Raw genomic sequence first — 22861 nt, forward strand, 5'->3', positions numbered from 1 at the left:
AGTTTATATAAAACTGTATAATGCAATTTTTTTTCCAAAGACAAAGTACATCAGACTTAAACAAGCTGCATGAGCTGATGAGTACAGTGTAGGAGCATTATCTACTATTTTTTTTTTCTGAATTGTGTATATATATAAAAAAAGTCTTTAAAACTTGTATTTTCCCTCATGTCCAATTAGTATGCAGAGGGCAATTTAAATGTCTCTCTGTAGCAGTAAGCTACTGGAATTGTTCAAAAGGTAAAAAACAAAACAAAATGCATAGCTGATATATACACCAAACAACATAATGAAATCTAAGGAATTCAAATGCCTTTTCAGGTCTTTTTAATTTTCTGTTTTAGCCTTAAAAATGAACTACCAAGAGACTGTTTCTTGATATGGTGAACTGCAACAGCAGAAAAAATAACAAGATCTTGATTTCTCTTTGGACTGTGGTTTTTCTTTTTTACCTTTGAGTTCATTAGTGTGCTGCCTTGCATTATCGACTGTAAGGCAGCAATGTGACATTTGACATACTGCAGTGGTTCTCGCATGGAAATGGAGTACCTTTTTCTGGTGTTTTTTTGTTCCAGCTTAGTTCTTAATCACAAGCTAATTCAATTCATTGTTTGAGGCCTCTTTTAAGGTTGCTTTTCATTCTTAAAAATCTGCATGAAATGTGTAATTGCTATGACCACTGTGCTAATTAGTGCCTTTTAATAAGACTCTCATTCATCTAAAATATAACTCATTCCTGTTTCCTCCCACAGTCCAAACACATATTGGTAGTTAATTGGCTTCTGGTGTGAGCGTGTGCATGTTTGTGTCTGTGTCTGACCTGCAATGGACTAGCGTCCCACCCAGTATATATCCTGCCTAGTGCCCTTTGCTTGCCGGGATAGACTCCAGCTCCCCAGCAACTCTGTATTGGATCAACTGGTTGGAATATGAATGGAAGAAATGGACAAAATGACGGACTTGAGCAGAAGGAAAAACACTGACTCTGTTTAGCTGTTTAGTCAAATAAGGGAGCAAAGTCTTAATCAGCACGTTGATGAGACTTGCTTGAAGTTCTGTGTGCAGAGGTTGATGGAAATAATACACTGCGTGCCGAAACCTAAACCAGCAAGCAGAGTGGTTAAAGGCAGCAGTTAGATTAAAAGAACTGGACAGTGGAGTGTCTTAAGTATTTCAGAGGAAATGAGTGCAGGACTGTGGAGCCCAACCCAATGATCTATAACAAGTGAGAGGGACAAATGGGAATGTGCCCCTTGATGATTTCACCCTGATAGAACTAGAACATGTGAAGACTGTGCATGTACTCAGTGTCATTGTTCCCATCTTAAGCTTTATTGAGAACAACATCAGGGGTCTACTGTGGTTATGAAGTGAAATGGCAAACCCTCTGGTGCGTGCCTCATCTAACAGCACCATGCAATGGGCCTCTTGGGATCTTCAATCAAGCTGTCTTTTCACACATCATTTGCTGCTGCTATAAACACATTTTCCTCTGAGCTGCTGTAAAAGATGTAATGAGACCTTAATGGTGTTAATGTGCTACTGTGACCCGGGGCACTTGTGGCATTTCTTGTGTGTGTGTGTGTCTGCTGAGGAGCTCTGTCATCAGCATGACACAGGTCAATCGCCGTGGTGCTGTGTGGGCCCATTTCGGTTTTGGAGGCCTTTGTGAAAGAAGAGGGGGATAATGCTATCCAGGATTAGTACTGCAGCCTGCCTCTTGGCTGGTTTTGTCGCCCATCCATTTTTTATGCCAGCGTTCTGTTATTTCTGAGATGTTAGGTCCATGTTTTAGCTCTGTTGGTTTCTCTGCCGTGCTAGCGAGCGGACCTGCTGCAGCACGTTGAAGCCAAGGCTGGCCTGCTCTTGAGCGAGCAGGCTTTGGCTCTCTGCTCTCGATGGAGAGTGCAAGAGCTCCCCTCTTCTCCTCTGACTCTCCTTCTGTGTTTCTCAAACACCTCTTCACATTCTCACAAAATGGACTACCTGGCACAGTTCCCTCCTTTTAGAAGACATTACACCAAATAGAATTATCTCTCATTAAAGTATCAGATGGCTTTCCCAAGAAAGTGTTTTATATTCTCTTAGATTATCATAGTAAAATTATACTTTTGCCAAGACCTTTCCCATGTAGTTTCCTCTAATGAGGCTTGGTTCTGCTTTGCTTTCAGCGAGTTATTAGTCACAGCTTAAAGGTATGGTCATAATGTCCAGCATTTTGGCAGAAAATCAACTATTTTTATTTTCTCACTTTAAATTCACAATTTCACATTGCACTGTAGAGTGAGAACTGTTCACTAAACTGTGAACTAGCTGTCTACCCTTACTGAGGACTGACTGAGCTGCTTTACAAAATCCAATTACTGATCTTTGCCTCAAGTCTGGATCTCTCTGTTGAAGCCAGAGATGTGTGCTAATTCACTGTCTGTTATCACTCGGCATCACTGTGTTATCAGAGGTTAAGCCTCTCTCAGTACACATTTGGATTGTTGCTTGTGGTGACCATAGTTTTCCACTGTTTTGTCTCGGGCCTTCAAATCCCAATGAACTGCAAAGAAATAAAAATTGAAATTGTCTATATATACACACCTTTTTACATTTTTTAAAACATTTGACATAATTGCCTTTGCCATTAATATATGTACATGTATCTAGGCAGAAGGTCCTCCTTGTATCTCAGGCCTTAGGTGTACTTTGTAAGAGACCGGATTCTGTTTCCCTAGATGTCACCTGTTATTCATGTTGACAGCCCCTAACATGTTGTTCACTGTTACTCCAGTCTGCTGGAGAAATACAGTACCCTTCTCTAAAATATTAATGTGGTAAACGTCCCTGTACAGTAGTTGGGATTTTCTTATTTTCTCATCAGATTTGAGTGACATCAGACAGACAGCAGCCTTCATGACGCCGGTGTCTAAGAACATAAGCTCGTAATAGAGGTTACAAACTGTCGGAGGTCATTGCAGCTCATTTAGCTCATTTGGTTGCTAGCAGACAATTAATTGGAGGATCTCATTCAGTTTTTCTTGATGGAAGCCATTTTATCAGCTTTGTCATCAAAGTAGTGGCTTGCCCTAGACTCCCACAACATATTTATATAAAAAGTGCTTGCTGTGCCGTTTAATACGCATTTCCACATAATGGTTTGTGTTTTACCATTGATTATGAAAAAGTTGTTTTGGGTTGTTGTCACACATGTGTTTGATGATTGTGAATGCTCGAATTATGGTTCTTCTGTAGTCTTCCGTGTTCAAAACATAAATGATTCATTACTTTTATTATACAGTAAGTGCAGGATGTTCATTTAAGCCTCGGAACGGACTTGATCTCACTCTTGTTTTGACTGATTTGGAAGAAGCAATTTTTTTTAAATCGGTATCATGCTCTTCAAAACTGTATACAATGTTTTATTTACTGATCTTACTGATGCAATGTGTGTTAGTTTTTAAGTTTTTTTCTTAAGTGACCTAACATAAAAAGTTGTTGTGATTTATGGGCTGAAGGGCAGTGCTGCCTCTTTTGTGGTGTTATGTACAAGGTGTGTAAATATAGTTTGGCTTGTACAGGAATTTATAATAATTCAATACTGAAATACATATTTTAAAAGTTTGTAAAGAGCAGGAGTTTTTAACCGTTGTCTCCCCTGACAGATTATCGACAGCATCATTGAAGAAAGCCAGAAAGACAGCACTACTGGGGATTCATTGCTGGTACCAGTTAAACAAGACTTTGGAGATGAGAGTCCAGGTCCCTCAGACTTAGGGTCAGAGCTGCAGAGCAGGAATGCAGAGTCTGTAAAAGAGCAGCTGCTTCACGAGGGCGACAAAGAGCCTGTGGACCGCAGCCGAGCTCAGGACTCTCAGGACGGGCTCAGCAACGATGCGACACAGACTCCCTGTCCGGTAGAGGACCGTCCCAAGGCTGAACGGATATCAGAGGCCGTGAAGCCTCCAGACATCACCAGCGCCATCACCGAGGAGAAACCCTGCATGCCAGTGCCGGACATCCGCACCGATGGAGTCCCGGAACCCAAAAGGGCAGACATTTTAGAGCAGTTCACCACGGCGGATGACCTGCCTGACAAAGACTCCTCGGCCCCAGCCAAACCCCCCAGGCAGTTCACCGTGGAGCCTGACATTGTGGCCAGTACCAAGAAACTCCCTCCGACACGACCCCGTCCGCCTTCGGGCGCCCCTCCACCCCGGCCTCCCCCCCCCACGCGCCCCGCTCCTCCACCCCGGAAGAAGAAGAGTGACCTCGGACCAGAGTCACTGCGACCGTCCGGGCTGGAAGGTGAGAGAGTCTGTGCTGAGCAGTCATTCCATAGTGTTGTGATACATGGGTGAATATTTCCAAAATGGCTTTAACATGCCAATTATTATTTTTTATACACTGGTTGATTTTATTTTTCTATAAAATGACTTTTTCAGCCGTTGAAAGCTATATATGAACATGCTGCATCGGAGCGTTATAATTTGTTTCCAGTGAGATCTTGCACTATTTCCTCTGAAATGAAAGCCATTTAAAAAAACAAAAACTCCTGCCCGTTAAGCACCATGATGTAAAAATCATAATGTTTGCTGATGAAATTGAATAACATTTGCCATGTCTAGGCGTTTTGAAAGAGGAAAATGTTACCTATAGTTACACACATAAACAGGGATGCATACAAGCGATCACAGATCATACAGGAAGGACTGAATAAGAAGGTTGCACAAGTACTGATTTATATGAAAATGTATTGACCTTCTGAAATTAAAATTCAGGAAAATATATATTTTCCTGACACATTAATCCAGTTGTTTTTTTTATAAACCCCTCCAGGCTAGCAGTCACAACTACTTTATTCCTGGTTTTTCTGTCCAGCTCCTCCCATAACAATTTAGAGATGGCACTGCCTGCTGTAAATTTCAGTTTCCTGGGAAATCTGAGCGCTCTTGAAGTCGGGTGTCCTCTGAGGACAAAGCTTATTGAGTAGAAAGTTTGAAATGACCTTCCAGCCTTTAATGGGATGGGTTCTCTGTTGACAGACTCTCATCTGTTTTTTTTTCTTTGTTCATTGGACCTAAACAGATATTCAATATGAATAATTAATGTTGCTTTGTATCCTCTGCAGAGGCTTTTCAGAAGCCTCACACTCACTCACACCCCCACAGACAGGTGCTCAGATACAGCCCACACACTTCAATTTCCACTGCATGTAATCAGATGGGGGGAAAAAAATTTGAATTAGCTTCATGTTTTTTTCTGGGTTCTGAAAAAAATTAGATCTAGGTTAAAACCTTAATTGCCATTAACATGTTCTTTTATGTTTTAGCTTCTGATTGTTTCTCAAATTCTTGGTTTTCTGCAAGTCTTCATCATAATTATATGGCTCTGTACAGTGTGTACAGCATTTCCAGGCGCTCCATTGTCTCCCTTAGCAATGGAGTGGTTGTATTTTAATGTGATAAAAGTTTGGTTCTACATCTCATTGAGCATCCCCTTAATATGCAATGCTGAAATCCATTCTGGATTTATTTTGTTGGTAAAGCACAGGAATTAACTGTATACAGAAAAAATGCTTTTCCATTAAGTGTGATGACCTCACTTGGGAGAAAATAACTTATCCTGGAACATTACTGTATTGTTTTCTTCCAGATAATGTTATATGGGAAAAAGAGTGGTTATTATTCTGATTTTCTAATGACTTGTTATATTGTGCACATATAAAAAAATATGTGGGAAAGCCTATTTCATGCAAAATGTGGTCAAGCATACATTACACTGTTTTCAGTTACCCTTATAGCATTACTAATAAACAAGCCTTTTTGACTTGTGGCATTGAACAACTTTGTGGAAAGCATTAGGTCAGTGCGATTGGACTAGGGGACAGCATCTAATGGGGTTCTCCAGTGACTTGCTTGCAATGGCTTGCCATGCATGGAAATAAGTGCTGTTAGACCAGTTTTTCTGCCATTCTTGTTTACAGTCCTTGGAGACACAGTTGAATCCAGTGGCCTGGTGTCTCCGAATACTGCGGTGGAATCTATTACCAAGGAGCTACAGCATTCACTAGACTTGGCCAGCGCCACCAGTGGAGATAAGGTGGTCACAGCTCAGGTCAGTGGGTTTTCACATTTCCACCAGGAAGTGTGAAACATTCGTAAAGATTGCACTGACTGCTTGTTCATGGGAACCTGGATGTAAAGCAGATAATGGAGGCCAGATCCCATTTAGTTGCATTTGTCTTTTTGTCATCATCCTTTGAAAACTCATTTGTATTTTCTAAGAGCTGTGGAAAGCTGAAGTCATTAGGCTAGCAAATGACAAGGACTTTTGACTGACAATGAGTAATGAATGTAACGTTCTTGCAAAGTAAACTAATATAATAATAATCCTTACACTTCTATAGTGCTTTTCTGGGCACTCCATTCAAAGCACTTTACAGATAATGGGGACTCCCCTCCACCACCACCAGTGTGTAACCCCACCTAAACGATGTGACGGCAGCTGAGGTGCGCCAATATGTTTACCACTCATAAATCAGTGGGGAGGATAACGGAGTGATGAAGCCAATTCATAGATGGGTATTATTAGACAGCCATGATTTGTAAAGGCCAATGAGAAATTTTGCCAGAACATGGGGGTAACACCCCTACTCTTTTCGAGAAACACCCTGGGATTTTGTAATGATCAGAGAGAGTCAGGACCTTGGTTTTATGTCTCATCCAAAGGACGGTGCCTTTTTTAGAGTTTAGTGTCCCCATCACTGTACTGGGGCATTAGGACTCACACAGAGCGCAGTGTGAGCGCTAATATCTTTGATTTGGTTTGCCTTGGTGCTTCCCATGCATGAACTCTTTAGGTGGGCTTATTTTTAGGATTAGATGATTTGATTCCTTCCTTTGGAAATTATGTTGCAGGGTAACCGTCTATATAGACCTTGGGGTTACTCAAATGCTGCTGGGGAAGTGCATACAGTATGTCCATATCTTGGGCTATTTGTCTTCTCTTGAACTGATCTGACTAAGCCCTTTGCTACTGTTGGATAAATGTTGGCTCCATCACAATATATACCTTTAGTTTTTCAACCTTGCAAGTCCACACGGTTGTTGACAGCCCCTTATTCATTTTAGTGAAATGCATGTTTTTTTGGAGGGTAGCTTCCACCTACTGTAGCAGTTGTCCTCCATTGTAATTGTAAATTTGGGAAGTAATAAGTGTTCAAGTGAGTCATAAACCATGCTGTGGTGAATTTTAAATACCTCATGTTACCTTATTAACCTGAACTTTGTAACAACATTTCAACTAAAAAAATCTTCAGATTTCACATAAAGGTTGATTTAAGTAAATAATTAGTTCAAATACTGAATTTAAGTCGTTGAAAGTTCAGCTGGAATGCAAACAAAATGGCACTGACTAAGGACCATAAGAGATGAGGCCATTTAGCCCATCTAGTTCATTTGGTTGATAGTAGCTACTAATCTGAAGTTCTCATCCAGCTGTTTCTTGAAAGATATGTGGGCATCAGCTTTGCTATCATTGATGGGTATCTTGTTCCAGTCTCCCACAAGCCTTTGTGTAGAAAAAGTGCCTCCTGTTTTAATTTTTAAATGCATTTCTCTTTTATTTCCCTTTCTATGCTTTGGTTTCAATTGTGATTCTAAAGACGTCCACAGTGTTGACTTTATCAATGCTTTTTAGGATTTTGAATAGTGTCCTCTCATAGTCTTTTCAGTTCAAGGCTCAGAAGATCTAATTCTTGTCAGCTCTTGGTAAAGGGCATTCTTTTAAGATATCTAGCATTTTTTCTCTAGACAGATTGAAGAAAAGCAATGTATTTTTTGTAAGTAGTGATCACAATTGTGCACAGGGTTTTAAACTAGGGCTTTCTACATTTTAACATTAATCCCTTCGGTTTGTTTTCTTTCGGTTGTCCAAATCAACTTAAAGAAGACATATATGATGTCCAAAGACAAGCATCTTCGCACAGCTTAGTGTTTCCCATCTTCCCCTTATTGTAAGATAAATTTCGTGTAACAATTTGTACTTGGGAAACTCTTCCTTTTCCTGTTATTGTGAAGTCACACTGTTACCAAAGATGCAAGGTCCAGCACTTTCCACCACGTGTTGAATTACAGTATATAAACATTAATATTTTCTGTTTGTTTTATGATTGGTGTCTGAACTGGTACATTTCTCATAAAACCTTTTCAGATTCACACTTGTAGTGCATGTGCTATAGAAGAACTGGCAAATGATCAATGCCTGATTTGAAGGACAGACAACAACAGCCAAAATGGCAAAGATGGCATCATCTTTTCTCAATTCTTTCAGGAAAATGGCAAGGCAGCAGATGGACAGATGTCCACATCAGCTGGAAGTGAAACCCCAGGACCCCAGAGGCCACGGTCAAACTCGGGGCGTGAGCTAACAGACGAGGTAAGGTCTCTGCAGCAGGGATGTATCTCATTTGGAAATGCAGTTTGCTGAAACAGCACACTCTGCTCACACATTGGTGGAGTTTGACTCTGCAGGGGTGTCTGGTGAACTGCATTACATTCTGTGTATTAGCACTGTTTTATGTGAAATATATTTTTTTGTAGAAGACATAAATTGTCAATGAATTTGTGTGCAACTGTGGAAGGAGGAAGAAGCTTTTATTTTATGGTTGTATCTGGTTTTAAAAATCTTTCAATTTTATCAGAATCTGAACTCATAGTCATCGCTTGGGATGTGAGTTAATATCTACTTAAGCACAGTTTTATCATATTTGTTGGTCATTTCACATGTATATTCCTATTTAATTCTACGCAAGCATTATTACTACTAAATGTTTTTAAATGTTCAAAGTATTTGCTGCAGAACACGTCTAAATAGCAAACAATTGTGGTAATAATCTGGTTGTCAGAATGAGACATAGTTTTGAGACAATTTGTAATTCATATTTTGTTGCACTGTAAAGCCAGTTGGTGTAGCTATTTTTTACTACCTAAATATCAGCGTTTTCACACCTTTCATGACTGTTCAGATTCCGTAGTAAAACTGAATGCTTTTGAATGGAGGACGGTCTCTCATTCTGCAGTGTTTTTTTTAGGAAATTTTAGCAAGTGTAATGATTAAAAACCTGGACACTGGAGAGGAAATCCCACTGAGTTTAGCAGAGGAGAAGCTGCCAACTGGTATCAACCCCCTCACGCTGCACATCATGAGAAGAACCAAAGAATATGTCACGTAAGGACTCCTGAAAAGCCGACGGCTGCATCAGAATTCTCCACATGTTTTCCTGCGGGGCTTTCAAACGGTTTTCCAGGAGGGCTGCAGGTTCTTCTGGCCGTGGGAAATGTGGTCAACTTGGGTCACATGTGAGATCATAGCAGCAGATTTGCAGACACGTCTTCAAAATTGAATTTTATAGGGACAATCTATTTAGTTACCATTTTTTTCCGTAAACTTTCAAAATCTTCTTATAGAATCTGTATTTATTATGTTTGAACAGATGTTCATGGAGCACTTTTTAATAACATTTTTGCAGAATAAGATATTTAATTTGGTTTCTTCATGAACTCTCTACAGCACATTTATTGATGGAGACCGTCAAATTTTAGCTTTCAAACCATCTCACAGGCGATTCTTTTCTTACATTTTTTTTTGTATGGGCATTAAATCCTGGAAATAAGGACAAAGACATTTTCAGATAAAATAATTTTCAACAGATGGGGAAAGGTTAGGAAATTTATCCAAAAAAATACCTAACGCAGTGAGCCATGGGAGGATTATGAGTTTGAGGGAAGAAGATTGAGAGTCTTGCAAGAATAATCTGTACTCCTCCAATTTTTAAATTTTTTGGGGAATTTAAAAGTATGTTAGCCTGTTCCAGTCAAAGATATATTAGCAGATATGTTAAAGCTGGAAATGAGCCCTGAGGGGCTCAACCAGTAGAAGCACTTGGATTTGAGCCTGGGTCACATCACTAGCCGACTGTGACTCTCATGGCAATAGGCAAGCACAGCGACCCCTGGCTTGTACGGTAGATATGGCTGCTGTTGGTGGGAGATGTGCCTTTTCTCAAGCCAGTGCTGAAACTCCTGTTACTGGGCTGCGCTGTCTCTGAAGTGTTATAAGACGAGCACTACAAAAGTGCATGTGTTGGAGGAGTATGTCCACAATTCCTCCTTCTCCCATGTGCAGTTGTAGGGTTACTTGCCACGAACTGAGAAGACCATACCATTGGCAATTCCAAATAGGTGTAACAACATAAACAGAGGCAATTATAACTTTGTAAAAATGGAAAAATCTGGCATCTTCATGAATCTTGAATGGTATGTCTTTACAAGGTGCTAAAACGAGAATCTGTGGTGCTACACCCATCTGTTGATTGAGTGTAACTTGTTGTTGGAAAATTGTAAGGTGAAAACTTGTAAACTGAAAGCAAAATTCCCATTACTTTATAAGTAAGACCTTCTGATTTGTACTCTAGGTGTAGAATATTACCCAATACTTAATTTTACCCATTTGGAGCACTGGATTGTCAAATTAAAGACCACTATTGTTAATGATGATTTTCATTTTTCAGTAAGGATTAAACACATTTTCCTTCATAGGACATCTCATAATATTCAGGACGTCAACAGCTTATTCATTCATGATTCTACTGTTAAACAATGACCTTTATACATTTTGAAAAAACACAAAACTACCTCAGTGCAAATTTGTCCAGTCAGATGCTGAGTGCTAGCAAGATCCTCTCAGCTGACATTCTGGGAGTCATGCAAACTGATTATGCACCCTGCAAATTTTTTGTATGAAAATTCATTGGCACTGTTCACTTTGTCTGTTTTTTGTTACAGCAATGACGCAGCTCAGTCAGATGATGAAGATAAATCACAGAGCCACTTAACAGACAATGATGGTGGGAAGCTAAAACAGAAAACGTAAGAGCATTTAACATAAACAAACTTCATTCACGAGAATCTTAGGTTGCGAGTCTTTTAGAGTAAATTGAAAAACAGAAGTATCACTTGTGATCAGGTGATTAACGCCGAAAACACTTAACTGTTCCAGATTTTTATAATATTATATGTCTCAGAGGAAACCTGATCACTATTAATAAACCTTGCAAACTGCACGGAAGATAGGCAATTTATATTTACTGCTTGTTAGAAAAAAATATAATTTTCAATGCTTCAATCGAGATGTGTGATACATTGGCAAATGCTCTTCTCTTTTTGCAGTTCTAAGGTTATGGTTTGTTTTTCCTACATGTTACACTTCTAGTACGCAGCTAAAGAAGTTCTTGGGCAAGTCTGTGAAGAGAGCTAAACACCTGGCTGAAGAGTATGGTGAGAGGGCAGTCAATAAGGTGAAGAGTGTGCGCGATGAAGGTATGGTATGAGCTGTTGCAGTTCAAGCTTATGAATAAACTCAAGCCGATCTCCCTGAATTGGGCAATACTGCAGTGAATCAATATATAAGGGGATCCTGTTTGCATCTTCTTTTCCATAAAGCAGATTTAAGGTGTACCATGGTCCTCAGACATTGCTGTTTATTATCCAACTCGGGAATCGGGACCCACAGATCCATAGCCCACAGCCCTCTCTTTCACAAAAGAGGCTGAGGGACTCAAGGCCAGCTGCTCATTTTTAGTTCTTGCTCTGTAAATAGTGTCTATGTAAATTGACATTAGGATATCTTGGAGACAAGATAATACAACCTAGTTTATTTGTTGTTTGCTACTGAGAAGTACCAGTATACACATTTTAATGGATAAAAGCCTCTTTGGGGGGGAAAAAATGCAGTGGAAACTGTCACTCAAGAACTGAAAGATTTCTCTCAGCACAGAGGAAGTAACAGTATGCTGTGAGCGTGACCTGTATGACAGTGAGACAGAAAAGTGAGTTCAGTGCCTAAGCTCTGTGAAAAAGACAGTGTTTCGTGTGCATCTGTTTCCTCTGTGCATGTGTGTAACAGACAAATAACTAGCTGTACCCCTGCTGTGAGCTGTATTTCATGTTTTTTTGCAGTGTTCCACACTGACCAGGATGACCCTTCCTCTAGTGATGATGAGGGAATGCCCTACACCAGGCCTGTCAAATTCAAGGCTGCTCATGGGTTCAAAGGCCCCTTTGACTTTGACCAAATCAAAGTTGTCCAGGATTTGAGTGGGGAGCACATGGTAAGCACCTCTAGGTGACCTGTCAGATGAAGGCATTTCATTTTTTCCTTTATGTCCTGGCTTCTCTGTCAATTCAGGTTTTTATAGCGACAGTGCATTGCAAGGTAACAGCCTACAAGTTCACTTAAACTTTTGGCTAAAATACTGTACCCAGAATATAGTTCTGTTGTATGTAATTTTCTGTAGTTACAAATATCATGGTTTATTTCAGCAGTTACGATGTGTTTTAAAAAAGAAATATGAAGCAAAAACAAAGTCTCTTAACTAAAAATAAACTAAAAAGTAGGCTCAAATTGAGGGTTGGAAAGATCTGGTGTGTTAGGTATTTTTTTCAGGAAGCATTCCCAATGGGATCTGTATCTTGATGGGAATGTAATGGAATTTTATGCCATCCTGCTGGCTATGCTTCTCTTAAAGCTTGCACTGCACTTTTGCACTTTCCCTTCGATTTGATTGGTGTCTGTAAAGCACTGTTTTCTCCCCTAGGACTCAGAGTTTCAGGAAGCCCATAGAAGAATAGGCTTTTAAGCTCTATGACTGAAAAATTGAAAAGTTTTTTTCAACAGCAGTTTATTTTACTTTAAGTGGTTAAATCACGCTTTCATTCTCTTTTTGGAAGGAAGCAAAGGTGCTTTAGTCAATAATGCACCACCTGCCTGAAGTTTGTTATAGTGGAATAATGTCATTGGCATAAGCATGGACAGAATCCTCTATTTTTTAAGTGTAGTATTGGATTTGTAAACAATACTGATTTGAAAGTACAGTATCTGTTCTATGTGTATAAAACACCCATTCATCCAAATTAAGATAGTTAAGAATTCTGTCAAATTGATAAGTGTAGGTCAGAGTGTTATTTCTGCAAACGTCAAAGCCTGAACATTAATTAAACTTAACTGGCAGATCAGTTTTTAACAAATTAGTGAGGAATTCATAAATTGGTGAATAGCATTCTGATGATTGTATTTTCTGTCTGTTCTCATGATATAGCTTGAGTGTGCAGCTGGAGGTTTAAAATAAGTATTCTTTTATTTCTTTTTTATGGTTTCTTTTTTGTTTTACTATTCCTGTTTGCTTTTGTTTTTGTCCTATCTGAAATTCAGATTTTTAGAGGCATTTTGTTTTTTTAAGTAGATTTCCTATTTCTAAAGGCGTGTTAAAGCAAATCCTGAAATATCATCTTTGCTAAATCCTATAGCTTTTAGTTTAAACATGACATTGTATGGGATAATTATTCTCCAATTTTAATGTGCTTGTGTTGTATTTTTAGGGTGCTGTGTGGACAATGAAGTTTTCTCACTGTGGTAGATTATTAGCAACTGCTGGACAGGATAATGTTGTCCGAATATGGGTACTGAAAAACGCCTTTGACTACTTCAACAACATGAGGATAAAGTACAACACTGAAGGTAACTTAAGTGAAATATTATTATTAATTTGTTTAGGTAACATCCTTCTCCAGAGCTGCTTGAAACCATCCATTGTCTAAATGCTTTTTCCCATTCGAGGGTCATGGGGGAGCAGGTGCCTATCCTGGCAAGCAGTAGGCACAAGGCAGGATGCCAGTCCATTGTAGGGCAAGACGCACACAAAGACACAGTCACACCAGGGCCAATTTTCCCAGAAGACAATTAACTTATTAATATGTCTTTGGACTGTGGGAGGAAACCGGAACACCTAGAGGAAACCCACATAAACAAAATTGAACCCGGGGCCCCAGCGCTGCGAGGCAGCAATGCTAATTACTGTGCCACTGTGCCTCCCATGGCAACTTACTTAGTAGACAGTAATATATAAAAACAATCATTCAAACACAGAAAACAATAAACATGACTGCAGGAATGTTAGAAGTGCAGTGCCTGTTCAGAGGGGAGTGATGATGGTGTCCACTGAGTGGTGAACAGGATGTAGGGAAGGAATCACTGACTCCGGTAAAGAAGGAATAACAGTGAGCAGAGTGCCGAGTCAGCTGGAGGTGAACGTTGTGAGACCGTGTGAGAGAGATCTGAGAGAGCTGCTTAAACCTGAGAGTCTAGAAGACACCCTTAAAGCTGGTCGGGGACTGAGCAGTTCTGATGTCAGTGGGCAAATCACCCCATCACTGTGGGGGCCGCAGTCGAGAATAAACAGCCTTGGAGGCTGGGGAAACAGACAGTCTGGAGGAGAAGGTCAAAAGACCGGCCAAGCGGCCAAGACTGAGTGGGAGAGGGCAGTTAGTTATGTCCCTGTCTATCCATCAACAAATAGCAGCAGGAATACAAACAGGAACCCTCATCAAAAAAAGGAAGAGACCCCAACTGCCCCCACCCCTTTCCAGTTCCCTTACTTGTATGCCATTTTGATAAGATAAGAAAGAGGTGCAAGATAAGAAGTAGAAACCCTGATGCCTTCTCCCCTTAAAATAGTCTGAAATATCAGAGCAAGAATTTTCCCCAGATAAGAGAAAACCTTGAATTATAACAGCTGGGGGCTAAATCTGCAATGGGTTTTTTGACTTACCTGGGGACTGACTGAGAAGCTGATTGACTGATGGGGTGATTGAATTGATTGGCTGTAAGGGAGGCCTGGCTCTTGGTAAAGGTAGTTAAACCACTGCAAGTAATAGAGTTTACCTGGTGAATGACGGGTTCATGTTCCACTCAACATGCCTTCATAAAAGAGTGGTTTTTGATAATTCTCGTGTTATTTATTACTGTACATCTTTAGTTCCAAAAGAAAAAACAGTTTTTATTAGTACTTCTCCAGTTTCTTATTGCATTTTTAATTCTAGTTTAAGCATAAGCCAGACCTAGCTCTGGCCCTATTAAGTCTAAATCATGGGCTAAAAATGTAACTGTAGAAGAAAAAAAAAGCTTAAATACCCTGCCTCTTTGGCTCGGTCTTGAAGAACTCAGCAGGGACCTGTACTGATCTGCTGAACTGGGAGTTGAGAAACATGGATTTAGAGAACTATATTGATTTTAGCCAGTAAGGAGAACATCATTTGTGCACATTTTTCTGACTGTCTAGAAAAAGACAAATGATTAAATGTGGAGAGTTTTGCAAGGCTGTGCAGTGGTGGATACAAACATATGGAGTGAAAATTGTCCATCTTGAGACAGGGGAGAAAGAAAAGAGGGAGTGTGTGATGCCTTTAGGTCAAACTGAAAATCAAGAAATTCCACAGCTTTCTATCAGTTTGTTGTCTGAATTCTGAGGAAAAAAAATATTTTTTTCTCAGTTACCCTTTCACTAAAAACATTTGATGAATTTAACAAATGATCTTCCACTTTGCTCTTTCTTAGGTCGTGTGTCTCCTTCACCATCTCAAGAAAGCTTAAGTTCTTCAAAATCAGATACAGAAACTGGAGTAAGTTAAGTGCATTTACAGTATATTCAAAATGTCAGACCCTCTGTCAACAAGAACTTGTTGGACTTGCGCACGGACCAATTCACTCCTATCTTCTCAGCAGGATCACCTTCAGTTGAGGTTGTAATGAGGATAGTGGGTATGGGACTAAACTGCACGTTCTTCTAATTTTCAGTAGGATCAGATCTGTCCTGTCCTGTTCTGTCTTGGGTAGATGATGGAAGTCTATTTCTCTCTGATCACTGGTGTTGAAAGCTGTGTGTAGATCTAAGACAACAAGGACAGCTATGGCTTGTGTCGGAGAATAAAAGCACAGTAGTTAACTATTCTTTCCTACTATACCTTTTCTTTGGCTTATCCCTTAGAGTATTCATATGACTGACACCAACACAGTCTAGAGTGTATCTAATATTTTGGCCTGTGAGTGTATGTGTGCATGTGTTGCTATTTAAATGTTTGGTCAATTGCTGTCCATATTGAAGTTGGTAGTATAAAACAAGATGTAAAATAATTTTCCTAATAGCATATCTTTATCGGCAATAATTTAAAAAAACATTAAATGAAGTAGTTGGAATACATGAATAGTAAGTAGTCTTGCCTTTAAGATGTTATATATTTATACATGGTTGTAAAGGCATAAAATTCTCTTGCTCTTTTTTCCTTTCCAAGTGCATTATGATCATATTAAAAGATATGAGTGAATATTAGATAATTAATCTTAGCCTGCTTGTATTGAAACCTAGGTTAACAGCACCCCTGAGGATCCAGATCTTGAAGATAAGAACGTTCCCTTCAGGCAACTCCCATTCTGCAAATACAAGGGGCACACTGCAGACCTGCTTGACCTCTCCTGGTCAAAGGTAAAAGGTCACACAACAGCATGACACTTCTCATGATCACTATGTTTGTGTTGCAATATGATTTTCCAGAGGTGACAATTTGTGGAAAAAAGGTGTTGCGGTTGATACAGAATACCATAGTTTTTTAAAATTAAAATTATTTTTTGGAACTGTAGTCTTAAATAATTACAAGATCTTTAAAATAGTTTATTGTTTCCAAGATAGCCCTATCTTTTGAAGGGGCTGACTTACCACTCATGGCATTGTGGGTATTACATCCTCAGTACATGTTCACTCAGCGACTTCTCAAATATACAATCGTAGAAATACCTCTGATCTCTGGAATGATTGATCAAATCATTATTACATTTCTGGAGTTTGAAATTGATATCCCTTAAATTCAGAAGAAAAAAAATCATTGTAAATTAGTTTTGTGTGCTCTGTGCTAGTTTTATAAAACAACATGTACTTGTTTTGCAACATACATCTGGTCAGACACCCACAAAAAAATGTGCAAGAGTGTGACATGTAAAAAGCCGATTTGACAGGAAAGGTCACACTCTTAGGCTTTTGTACATTTGAATGCTAAAACTGCTTGCTTTTAAATATTTTTGTTTATATATAACATTTTAAATAATTTAAAAGAATGATTCAACTGTAAACCATGAGCTACCAAGTGACTCCTGTGGCACTCCGTGGACACTTGTTGGCTCAGTTAAACTTAATTATGATATATATGTTACACTTCCTACCAAACCTTAAAAGGTTTTGTCCAGTTGGAGTATTGTGCTGTTTCCAGCTTACAAAGGTGACGCAATTGGTGACAAATACGATCATGTACTTCTAGTCAGGTCTGCTTACTCCCATTGGTTCAACTAGTTAAACAAAGTGGAATTAGCTTGAAAAACTTGCCTGAAGCCAAACGGCAAGTTCTGACATTGCAGAGACATTTCCATATTAATATGCAATATGAACTCATGCTTTTGTTGTCATTTTCATATATTTCATTATACAATTGTTGAGCTGGTAAAACATGCTGAAATTAAGTAATATTTTCTTCTCTTGTCAGCATGGAATAAACCTTTGTTTGTTCCTAAAATAAACAAAGTTGCTTTTAAAAAAAACAAACCCAAACAATACATTCAGAAACAAGTCTCCTATATGTTTGTCCTGTTAAGTAAAAAGGAAAAATGCCTTAAGAAAAATAATGAACAAAGTGCTTATTTTCCATTTCCAGTGTCATTTCAAAACACATTTTTGTGTCACTGAGTAGTTACTATTCAAAAACAAATATATCTTGAAGGCATAATTAGAAAAGCTGGTAATGTGCTGATAAAACAAAGAGTAATGCTAAGTATCTTATGTAGGATTCTGTTTTTTGTGAAAGTTTCTGGTTAGATTTATATTCATTTACTTTTTAATTTGGTTGACAATAAGTGGTTGTGGCTACAACATAGTCCTTTTTTGTGCAAATTCACGCTTTGATCCTTGGTCCTATCTTTCACAAAGCCTGTGAATTTCAGCCATCTCCTTTTTATTGTATCAAAGACTGAGATATTCCTGTCTCAATAGAAAGGCCCTTAACTCCGTCTACACAAAGAACAGCAATTTAAAAATGTAATTGAACCTTTGGAGGAAAGTACGTTTCTTTTCGATTTAAAGACGTTTGCCTTTATTTACAAAAATAGCCTTACAGCTATTGATTGCACCTTAATAGAAAGCAGCCTGATTAAACAATACAAAAGCAAAATATATTTAAAGTGTCTTTCAGTGTAGCGAAGGAAGGACCACTGTATTTCAGATTTCTAGTGTACCCTTAACTGTTAGTATAGTGGAGAACATTTTACCCACATTAACCATCTGATAGTCAGGCCTTTCACTGTTTATACTCCAGAGTGGAATGTAACCTTACTGGGAATCTTGGGGCTGGGGGTGAGGCAACTGTAATGAAGTCCTTCACACCCTCATTTGGTCCGCAACCCACTTTGTCTGCCCAGTTTCCTCTTTTGTCAACCAAAACTGTATAAGGTTCCTTCAGGCTGAGTCGGCAGTTACTCCCTGCTCCTGAGAGTTCCCTCTTCCTTACCCAATGTAACCAATGTACAGTAAGTAACCTCTGGATACTGAGCTTTTTGGGGGTCATGAAATGTATTGGTAAAAAAAGCAAACCCTGCTCCTCCCCTTACACCCCTAAAAATAACCCGATCACTGTATGCCTTCATGATATTACAGTATAAGTTTAGTCATTTTTGAATTGAGCAAGCACTGATCCAACAATACTGTTACAGTTGCTGCTACTCAAACTTGATCTTACCAGGAGATACAGTACCTTCTCCTGTGCTCTCTACCTACTTACAAACAATCTTAACTGGAATCAGGTGCATCAAATTCCTCTGTCACATCCACATGCAATATTTTTTCTCACCTTTCTATGTATGAAGATGTCGAATCAACGTTGCCATTGCTTGATTGCTAGACCATATTGCAATTTTGTGACGTGCAGCAATAAACCCTTTAGCTGAAGAATCTGCCGAATAAAAAAGGCTGAAGACTCAAGTCGGGCGCTAGTGAAGGTTGGGGAAGGACTATCTGTGTGCTGCCCTCAGTAATTTGTCATCCATCTTGGATCAGATGGCAGACAGTCCGACAGACTTGGTGAAAGAACGTGTAGCAGAAAGATGCATGGTGTTTCTGTGTTTTTTAAATGGGACAGTATCTGCTGTTGTGGATGACGCATAACACTTGGATACAGAGATCCAATTTCCTTGTAGCATGGGTGTTGTTCCTTGGCCTCATTAGCCAGTTATGGTGTGGTTAATCAGGTGATAAAGAGCCTCGTCAAAAAGGAACACAATATCTACCCTATTGCGTAAGTATACTAAAGCCCTACAGAGGATGAGTTTCAGAACATGTAATGTCATTTTACCAAAATCCAAAGGTACTGTAGATTTACCGTGAATAAGTTACCTCCAATTGCCGGTAGCTTCTGCAGCCTTTGTTAACTTTATCTTGGACTTTGCAGCCCCAGTTATCAAAGTGGTAGTTTTGACTTAATCACTGATTAGACAGAATGGAGTGTCTGCTCCTTAAGTAATCGGTGACGCACCTAATGTGAACCAAGTGTTCCACTAATCAGGTTTCTGTTGATCTTGGAATTGAGCCTGCTCATGGCAAAAGTTGATTTTGTAGCTGTCCAGTCTGGGCCAGATGGCACAGTTAGCTCAGTCTTCTTTGCATGTGAGAGCACAGACGAGGACATTTGTCCTTTGCATTACATCTGCTCCGATAATTTTGCATCAAAACAACCTTGAATTGTTATCTATATTCCTGAAATAAAGAAATGGTTATGATTATTCAATATGATTCCTCTCTGGAAACATTTTTTTTTCACGCAGGGACATTGAATATTGGATGACTGCAAATTTCTTCTAAAAATACTGTGCTCGCTAAACTGCTTGGTTATGTGATTAAGAAAATTATTTTAATGGGCTGCTACTTAATAATAACAATGCTTGTCAGCAGAGATGAAATGCATGCTACACATCTGCACGCTAGTGTGTCCAATTGTTTCCCCCCCAAACCCTTATTTGTGTCCTGACGTATCCATTTATCACACATGGGACAGATTGGTTGACAATCAAGAATATGGATATTATTTCACAAATTGCATATACTGTTATATACACACACTGTAGCTCATGTTCAAGATCAGATAAAAAACTAAACTTGGAAATGTATTTTCATTGGCTGCAGGTTCGTATATCGTTTTTTTTCTGTACATTTTCAAAATATGAAAGTCCTAGAAACAAATGCAAGCTTTTTTTCCCTGAAAAGATGCCCCAAAATCATGTGTATGTGCAGGGCATGGATCTGGAAAAGATTTTCCAAAATCTTTCTCCTTTCCATCTACATCTTTATGCCTATTGCATGAATTTCACAATGGAAAAGGGAATGAATGTAGAAATACAGTATTTACAGTTTTCTCTGAACTTAAGTGCACTTTAACAGTACCCGCACTGGTGTGATTGAACTTACACCGTACAGTGTTAATAAAACAAGTATTTCTATAGCTGCTTTTAATAAGATGGAATTTGTCACGGTGGCCTAGCTTATCTAGGAGCAAGAGAAAAATGTATTCAGTATGAACAAAGGATTTTAGCAAATTATTATAATCTGTGGTAGTGACCTGCCATAACTTATCTCACCCCTTTGTCAACAGCTGTTTGTGGCAATGAAGCATTTTTTTCCTGTACAGATCATTCTGTAATGACCTCAACAACTTGTTTCCAAAGCATTATCCAACTGTGTATTAAGAAATTCTGTTTGAAAATCCCTTGCTATTAAAGCTAGCTGTGCTATATACGTGTTTGCTAAAATAATACTTCTCGAGCTTCCAACCATTTATGTGTTAATTTGTCTGTTTGGACAAGACCTGTAAAATAAATGTTTCCTGCTTATTTTTTTTTACTGTATTGTTTTTTCCTCAGAACTATTTCTTGCTCTCATCATCGATGGACAAGACGGTGAGATTGTGGCACATATCGAGGAGAGAATGCTTGTGCTGCTTTCAGCACATAGACTTTGTCACTGCTATTGCGTTTCATCCAAGAGTAAGTATTTCACCTCAAAACATTAATTGCTTCCATATAATTAAACCACAACTGATAAATAAATTTGTGTTAGTTAATCCATTTTAGTTTTGAAACAGTTTCATATTCCCTGTGTCCGTTTCATACATTTGCTTTTGCTTCTGGAACTTATACATGCTTGAAGAGACATGATCTCTTTTGATTATGTGTCTGTCACAGGTGAACTAATATCATTGATGCTGTAGAAGCTCAGGTCCTAGAGAGCTTTTGGTTTTTGTTTAATATGAACATTTTATTAATTGAATTTTCAGACTTAGTTGGTTAAAATTATCTTCAGTATTAAGATTTTAGTGATGAAGGAATTAGAGATCTATAAAACCACAGGAATGTCAGTCAGCCTAGGTTTGAGGCTGGGACTGAAGTTTGAATTAGGAGTATTCAAAGTCTGTGTCTCATTTCACAAATACATTTTACCTGGGATCCTTCCACTTTCCGTTATGAAACTGAGAAATAAATGTAAGAATTGGCTTCTGGTGTATATTTGCTCTATACCTTTAATTTAGAATAAGAGTTTAAGTTGATTTCTATAAATGAGTGGTGGGTTTTCCATAGCTAGTTTGACATTTATGTGTATTTTATGAAGACATTATGTTGACATTCATAGTGTATGTTGCACAGAAAGTATAACCTGTACAGAAATAAAGTTTCACCTATCTTGGGATATCTTGCAACTGGGACAGTTAAAGTTTCACAGTTGTGTGATGCAATATGTATTATGTCCTTCCTCTGAAAGGATGACCGGTACTTCTTGAGTGGGTCTCTGGATGGGAAGCTCCGTCTGTGGAATATTCCTGACAAGAAGGTGGCACTGTGGAACGAGGTGGACGGTCAGACCAGGCTAATCACAGCTGCCAACTTCTGTCAGAACGGAAAGTACGCTGTCATTGGGACGTATGACGGAAGATGCATATTTTACGACACAGAGGTAAAGTTACTAACAGGACGCATTTTCAAAAACCAGGAGGCCTTAAAAGAACAACGTCACCGGTGAAACTGGGAAAAGAGAAATGTAAAGATGACAAATCCATCTCATGTACAGTTATGTCGAACATGGAAACTGTGAACTCGAATTGAAATTTCATTTTAAAAATTATGTAAACCTAGATTTAGAAAATCGTTAGGCATTGAGCGTTAAAGTATTTCTGTCCTTTTACGTTTGTGGGCTGCTGTTGAAAAACCCTTTGTTAATTTGACATCATGAGCAGTCATCTACACTGCTTATGTGTTTTTGGTAGGAACCTGCATTATCAAATAACTGAAGTCTCTGGATAATAGGTGGAATAAACAGACTAAAACGTTCACCTAGAAAGATCATGAGGATATGGAGGCAATATTGTAATATGAGTTCAGGAGTATTAAGTGTTCATTGACACTTTTAGATTCAGTTGTTCCTCCACTTGTTGCAACAAGAAAGCTGGAGAACATACCATGGCTTGTCTCATCAAAAGACAGGATATAAGTGAGAGGTCATTTGGCTGATCTAGCATTTTTGGTTGCGAGTAGATGATATCATCCAGCTGATCTTTATTGGAACAAATATTGGTTTTAACAACATGTCAGGGTAGATTTTTCCCCGATACCCACAACCCTCGTGTAAAGAAGGGCTTTTCCCTTTTTGTCTTCTTCTTTCTTCTTTCCACGTTTGTACATCACTGTTGACCAGATCCTTTTTCATGTTTGCGGACCATGCTTTTAAGTGTCCGAAATATCAGTTTCTCACTTTTCAGTTTTGTGCCATATAACATGGTCATTTAAAAAATAAATTAAACTATATCTAAAAGAAGTGAGCAATGCATTATTGTTCTCTGAAACAGCTCTGTATTAAAAAGTATGAAATTGCTTTCCATTTAATGAGTGGCCTGTGTTTTTC

The 22861-nt window shown here is 38.8% G+C and overlaps 1 protein-coding gene across 1 annotated transcript in view; it reads left to right on the forward strand.

Moving 5' to 3' along the window:
- wdr44 (WD repeat domain 44) overlaps positions 1-22861 on the forward strand; it is a 47821-nt gene that overhangs the window by 18093 nt on the left and 6867 nt on the right. Inside the window, exons 4-15 of the mRNA XM_088925313.1 lie at positions 3651-4293; positions 5972-6102; positions 8320-8424; positions 9080-9216; positions 10833-10916; positions 11260-11366; positions 12006-12157; positions 13425-13563; positions 15439-15503; positions 16247-16363; positions 20830-20952; positions 21725-21916. Coding sequence (XP_088781439.1) covers positions 3651-4293; positions 5972-6102; positions 8320-8424; positions 9080-9216; positions 10833-10916; positions 11260-11366; positions 12006-12157; positions 13425-13563; positions 15439-15503; positions 16247-16363; positions 20830-20952; positions 21725-21916 — 1995 coding nt within the window. The remainder of the gene's footprint in view (positions 1-3650; positions 4294-5971; positions 6103-8319; positions 8425-9079; positions 9217-10832; positions 10917-11259; positions 11367-12005; positions 12158-13424; positions 13564-15438; positions 15504-16246; positions 16364-20829; positions 20953-21724; positions 21917-22861) is intronic.

This window comes from Atractosteus spatula, chromosome 9 (assembly GCF_055471065.1).
Source record: "Atractosteus spatula isolate fAtrSpa1 chromosome 9, fAtrSpa1.hap1, whole genome shotgun sequence".
Classification (NCBI taxonomy): Eukaryota; Metazoa; Chordata; class Actinopteri; order Semionotiformes; family Lepisosteidae; genus Atractosteus; species Atractosteus spatula.